General features: G+C 35.5%; 1 protein-coding gene across 5 annotated transcripts in view; it reads left to right on the forward strand.

The window, feature by feature from the left end:
• The window catches only part of LOC106884166 (protocadherin Fat 4), a 696,074-nt gene that overhangs the window by 685,448 nt on the left and 3,126 nt on the right, over nucleotides 1-7,500 (forward strand). For 2 of the 5 annotated variants that reach the window (XM_014935404.3, XM_089364268.1), the window contains one exon: nucleotides 4,731-4,745. The exons of the other annotated variants lie outside the window; for them this stretch is intronic. In XM_014935404.3, the coding sequence (XP_014790890.1) occupies nucleotides 4,731-4,745 (15 nt within the window). The remainder of the gene's footprint in view (nucleotides 1-4,730; nucleotides 4,746-7,500) is intronic. 5 annotated transcript variants of the gene reach the window in all.

Raw genomic sequence — 7,500 nt, forward strand, 5'->3', positions numbered from 1 at the left:
TTCCATTGATAGACGTTACAAAGTTTCTATTTGAATAAGTAGGGTAAAGATTATTAGGGGTTATTACATATCAACAGTCTAATACTGGGAGTGATTTGTTCAACTAAAACTCTTCAAAGTGGACTCCCCACCACCACCACCACCACCAGCATGGCGACAATCCAGTGATTGAAACAAGCTAAAGATAAAGGTTGATAGAATAGTGTGTGTGTTTGTGTCCGTAATTCGTACTCACTGTTAAAAAGTCATTCAATAGGAAATTTCCAACGCAAAAGTTGAAAAAACTGAATGAAACCTTTAAGTGAGTGACCACTTTCGTTACACAACTCTCCAACCAGAAGCAGTTGAAGCTTTTGATGATGAACAAGCATGACTGGGGGTCAGGTTGTCTTCTCTAAGTGACACTTTTATGAGGATAGCACCTAGGGCTCTGCTCTATAAGCATGTATAGGTTTAGGGGCCCAGAGTGGGAGGGATCAGTAAACTCAAAGGCAGCCCCAGATGAAACATGTTCTACCTATGCCACTCTGCTGATACTAAGAGCTATAGCACTGCTTTTACCAAAGTTTTCGGAACTAAAACATTATTGGTATGTGATGTTTACAGGTATTTGTGGAATTTGGTTCTATGTTGTGATTTTCTGACAAACCCATGTAGGTATTTTTCTTATTCTTTTCCTCTCTCATTTTTAGATTTTGCTCCAAAAACATTTCTAACAAAATTGTTGTTCTTCTCTGTGATAAGTTTGCTTTACACACCTTTCAAATAGATAATCTTATTGTATCATAATTAACTATAGAATTAATAATTAATCACAAAATTCTAAAAACAAGAAATTCATAATGCTCAGACATGGCTGTGTGATTAAGAAGCTGACTTTGTAAGCACATGGTGTCAGGTTCATTCCCATTGCATGGCACCTTGGACAAATCCCTTCTACTGTAGCCCTAGGCTGACCAATGCCTTATAAGTAAATTTGGTAGGCAGAAACTGTGTAGAAGTCCTTTGTGTTTGTATTGGTCCCCCACTACCACACAAATACTGGTTTAGTGACTCACCGAGCTAATGATAAGATTGGGCATTTCCACAACAAAATTATTTTAATTTGAGTAAAGGCTTTCAGAACAAAAATTAATCAAACTACAAACAATCAGTTGCTATCATCATCATCATCATCATCATCATCGTTTAACGTCTGTTTTTCATGCTAGCAAGGGTTGGACAGTTTGACATGGAACTGGTTAGCAGAGAGCTGTCCAAACTCCAACCGTCTGTTGTGGCATGGTTTCTACAGCTGGTGCCCTTCCTAATGCCAACCACTTAACAGAGTGTCCTGGGTGCTTTTTTTTACTTGTTACCAACATGGGTGCATTTACACAGTACCAGCATGGGTGCTTTTATAGTGTCACCAGCACCTGAAAGGACAAGCTTTTACGTGTGGAAGACAACAATTTTACTTAGCTGGACGAGTCTTATCAAGTACAGCAAATTGCCACATCTGCCAGTCCCTTGTCATTTCCTCAATGAGGACCATCATCCAAAGACCCTATCTCATCACTTCATCCCACATTTTCCTGGGTCTACCTCTTCCACAAGTACCCTCCACAATTAGAGCTTGACACTTATGATAAAATATTTTCACTTAGGCAACTCAAGAATGGATTTGTAATGAATTAATAAATAAATGATAATTACAATCTTACAGCTATTAATCAGTTTATTGCACCAATATAACTGACCTTGTTATTTTGGCTGATGATTGAGAAAAATGGTGTGTGTAGAATTTAAAAAATAGTCTTTTTTTTTTTTTCATATTAGGCTAAGAACAAGCATAACTTTTCAGCATTCAGATTACCGTATCACATGTAATGTTTGTTTATTCACATTGTTTTGAATTAATCATGCTTTATCTTGTAGCTTCAAGATTTCAACAATGTGATTGTTTATGTTTTTAATAATATTGTCAAGTAGGTATGACAGGCTAGATGTGGCCAGTTTTAACAGGGAACAGGTAGAATATTTTGGGCTGGATATGGCCAGTTTAAGGGTGAATGTAAAGCACCTGAATAATTATCTTTGTATCTCTCTCTCGTGTGTGTGTGTGTGTGTGTGTGTACATACATACAAGTAAAGAAAGAGAGAGAGATACACAGATATATATATATATATATATATATATATATATATATATATATATATATATATATATATATATATATATCATTAGGTGACAGGAGGACAGCAGGATTTGGGGTCTGAAGATATGTTGTAAGGCTAAACCCCTTATGAACAAGAAACCTAGCCTAGGGTAACCCCATAAACCGGCCTACCCCACTATAATATATATATGTATAAATACACATGTACACATATAGAAACATAGACACATGTGTGTATGCACATACTTACATACATGTTACTTTATATCAGATAAGAAAGATATGTTTTTTTATTAAAACTGACACTTGTGAGTCAATTCTCAGTTTCAGTTTTTAAAAAAAACACCTGATAAACACTTACACACACGCAAACACACACACACACATACACACAAATATGTGTTATCATCATTTAACATCCATGTTCCATGCTGACATGAATCAGATGGTATGACATGATCCAATGAGTCCAGTCTACTTTGTCCAGTCTACTTTGGCATAATTTCTATGGCTGAACACCCTTCCTAATGTCATACGTGCTTTTATTTATACACACACACACACACACATATATGTGCATAAAAACAAACATACATACATGTACGATGATCACTCCACTAATTTTGACAGAGAATATTTCACCTCAATAAACTGCATGACCTTCACTTTGAATTAACATGTGGATGAGTATTCAGACATGTATATCATTAATGCAATATGGAGGTAGAATCAGCAAGACAAAGCATGGGACCAGGCATCAGATGTCCTTCCACCCAAGTTCTACAGCAAAAAAATATGTTCTCTCTCCCTTTCTCTCATACTTTAACCCCTCATCACCTTGCATAAAGCTGCCTCCCTGGGGTTTGTAGTTGTGCAAGTGCATGGGAACCTCCCTGGTGCTGGAAGCATAGGAACAGTACCAAGTGCATACTGTAAAGTCATTGGTGTTAGGAAGGATGTCCAGCTATAAAATCCATGGCAAAGCAGACATTGGAGTATAATGCAGTCTTTGGAGATATCTCCTGACAAACCATCCAACCCATGCCAGCATGGAAAAATGGACAATCAATGGTGATGATATATTTTGTAAGATTTTGTTGTGTTATAACAGATATGACCAGAACTCCTCCCCTGCGTTCACATTTAAACCACTTATTGATGGGTGCTGGTGAAAGAAAATGATTTAATCCTTTGGACCAAAACAATAATTTATAAGTTACACACCTATGAATATGTAAAATTCAAGATTAGTTTTCTCTGCACATATGTAGACCCCCATGGGTTTTTATGTATGTGTAATTGACTTAAAATGTAAAATCTAAGATTAGTTTAGTTTAGGACGATGGTTCTCAGCTTTCTAAAGCTCAGCAACCCCTTTCACTGCATGTTTTGCAAAAAAAAAAAAAAAATTAAGCTGGAGCTAATTTTGCCCGAAGGTTTGTCATCCATATCCAGTAAGTGTCTATTTCATAGCTATTTACATGGATTAGTGTCCCTACATTAAATATTTATGGAAATTACTAAAAACAGCACAGGTGTGGCTGTGTGGTAAGAAGCTTGCTTCCCAACCACATAGTTTCAGGTTCAGTCCCACTGCATGACACCTTGGGCGTCTTCTACTACAGCCTCAGGCCAGCCAAAGCCTGGTGAGTGAATATGGAAGATAGTAACTGAAAGAAGCCCCTCATATATGTATATATCTGACAACTGGTATTGATCACTGGCATGGATGTTTCTACATGTCACCATTGCTGGTGCTTTTACATATCACCAGCACTGATGCTGTTACATACCACCGGCACCAGCCACTACTACGATTTCACTTGGTTTGATAAGTCTCTAGCACAGCAAATTGCCAAAGGTCATGATCACTTATCATTGACTCTGTGAGGCCCCACATTCAAAGATCATGCTTCACCACCTCGTCCCATGTCTTCCTGGGTCTACCTCTCTACCACAGGGTCCCTCCACTGTTAGAGATCAGCACTTCTTTACACAGCTGTTATCATCCTTATCTTGTGAAACTCTGGTATTTTATTGGTCTGTTTTGCCAAACCACTAAGTTACAGTGATGTAAATAAACCAACACAGGTTGTCAAACAGTAGGTGGGGAACAAACACAGACACATGCATTTTTCATCTTCCAAATTCACTCATTGGTTGGCCAAGGGTTGAATAGAAGAAACTTGCCCAAGGTGCCATGCATTAGAACTGAACCAGAAGCCACATAGTTGCAAAGCAAGTTTCATTACCATTCAGCTGTGCATAGTTTGTGATTGTTCACATTTAAGGAAGGGAAGGGAAGGAAATTTGAATGACCTACTGAACTCTCAACTTTTTGATTATTACTGTCTTTCTTCTATTTGAAAAGGAGAATCGTTGCCCAAAATATTACAGAATTGTTAAATATATCTCATGTATAACCACTCTGTCTCTCATACAAATACAGTCTGACCCTTTTAGTTTCAACAGCTCAGTAGAAAGATCTTAAATTAAATTTATGTCTTTTTATTTCTTCAAGAATTTTTTTATAGAAATTACATAGAATTTTTTTCTTCTCTTTTTTTTCAGAAAAACAGAATTTTGGTATATATTTGAAGTGATAGTTTTCATTTCAATACATTCTTTAGTCTGTCCTCTATCTATTAACATTGGCTTTAGTGTAAGAAGGAAGGTCAATGGTGCAAGATTTAGTCAAGACTGCCTAATAGTATTTAGGTTCACAGAAGAAATTGTTGAAGTGAAGCTGATGTAGATTGAGGAAGTCCCTTTTTATTTTTTAACTTCACTAAAATCATATCAACTACAATATTGTTTCTATACAATGTTGCTGAAAAGTGAAAAATTACCTTTAAATCTTTTTAAAACATTAATTCCATGCCATTTCACTGTCGTTATTCTTTTGCCAACACTAAATTCTGCATTCATCAATACTTTAATAATAATGTATTGTTGTTATTATTATTATAACACTACATAGCATTTATTTGAATTTAAGTATTTTTATACAAAGTAAATATCTGAACTTGAAGAAATGTTTCTGTGCTCTGATAGAAATAAGGTGTTCAAAAATGTTCTGTAATATTGTTGCTAATCTTAATCTGTTTTGAACGTACATAGCCATAAGATCTGAGAAAAGAAACTCTTCTGTTCGATGGTACTCAAACATAGTCAGTAATACTTTAATGCAGTATGCAAGTTGTGGAAATTTAAAATGAACCCTGCTCAAATATAGAGATATATAGCCTTTCCCTGCAGATAGCTGTAGTAAATGCTGTAATGACAAAGATATAAGTCTATATCATCATCATCTTTTAACATCTACTTTCCATGCTGGCATGGATTGGACAGTTTGACCAGAGCTGGTTCTAGTCTGGTTTGGCTTGGTTTTTACGTCTGGATACCCTTCCTAATGCCAACTACTTTACAGTGTGTGCTGGATGCTTTTAATGTGGCACCAGCATGATGTGATATATATATATATATATATATATATATATATATATATATATATATAATTCTATCTCCATTTTGGATGGGGTTCCCAACATTTTTACATGGACCATTTGAAAATTGTGAATTATAAAACTTGAAACCTAAGGTAGTTCAGAAAATCCACAAATAATGTATTTATCCATCAAAGCAGTGTTGAATACACATTCTCAGTGTTCACTATTGTGTGTATGTATATTTATGATATAATAATTGTAATTAAGTTCACTTGATAAGGGAATTAAGAATGGAGAGTTTACCTTAACAGGTTTTATTTTGTATTTGGGGTTTTCAATCAAATTTTGTTTGTTCCTTCCTACATTTCTTCATGTTATCTCTGTTTCCCCATGCTAACATGGGTTTGAGGAATATATGATTGAGGCATTGTTTCAGCCGGATGCCCATCCTGTCATTAACCCTTACCTGTTTTTCAGGCAAAGGATCTCTTCTTTCACACATCTTTGAAGGTACAAAACTAATGGATGATTTGTTGACAGGAAATGACCACCACTACTTGTAGCTCAGTAATATTCAGAAAAAACACAATGTAGGCAAATACAACACACACATACACAAGATTTTGTTCACACATATATATGAATAAGGCTTTAGATACAATATAAATCATTGACAGAGCTTGTATTCAGTCCCCAAACCTTCTTCTAATCACACCCTACTAGACATACCAGACAACTTAATCCTAGATATACAAAAAGTTTGGGAAGGCTAAGGCTGATTGTTTGTGATTGTAAATCTCACCTGATAATCCTTTCTACTATAGTCACAAGGCCTGAAATTTTGATGGGTGCAGGGCTGTCAATTAGATCAACCCCAGTATGCCACTGTTACTTAATTTATCGACCCTGAAAGGATGAAAGGCATAGTCGACCTTGGTGGATTTTGAACTCAGAATGGAGCAACAGGCAAAATACTGCAAAGCATTTCGTCCAGCATGCTAATGATTCTGCCAGCTCGCCTCCTTAATCTCACCTGATAATGGCTCACCTGATAATGGCTCACCTGATAATGGCTCACCTAGTGCTAAACAACATCTCAGTTCAAACCACCATACAATATGAATACTAGACCAAAGGTGGCGAGCTGGCAGAATCGTTAGCATGCCATGCGAAATGCTTCGTGGCATTTTGTCTGTCTTTACATTCTGAGATCACATTCAGTTGAGGATAACTTTGCTTTTCATCTTATCAGAATTGATTAAATAAGTAGTGGTTGAATGCTGAGACCGTTGTAATCAACTTGCCCCCTCCCTCAAAATTGCTGGTGTCGTGCAATATATTGAAAGCAATATAAATGTTAGACCGCAACTCTTACAAGAATCACTCCTCCTGCCCTCCACCCCACTTCCATATTTCACATAAATCGAGTTAAGTTCAGATTTGCAACTCTAAACAACAAACTTCACCCTCTTATTTAAATGAGTTTTCCTATGGTCTTCCCATCAGCTGATATACCCTCCAGCCTTCATCAGATGTCTGGGTTCTCATTCCTAAAGTAGTTTTCGATGTTAATATTATTATTATTAGTGGTAGTAGTAGTAGTATTACTATGGACCCCTTTTAATATGCTTATCCTTATATAGATAGATAGATATACATATGTATATACATATGTGTGTATATATATATATAGATATATATGCATATATATATATATATATATATATTTATGTGTGTATATATATATATGCATATATATATATATATACACATATATATACACACATAAATATATATAGATATATATGCATATATATATATATATATATATATTTATGTGTGTATATATATATATGCATATATATATATATATTTATGTGTGTATATATATT

The sequence above is a fragment of the Octopus bimaculoides genome, chromosome 1 (assembly GCF_046866305.1).
Source record: "Octopus bimaculoides isolate indiv1 chromosome 1, ASM4686630v1, whole genome shotgun sequence".
NCBI classification, from domain to species: Eukaryota; Metazoa; Mollusca; class Cephalopoda; order Octopoda; family Octopodidae; genus Octopus; species Octopus bimaculoides.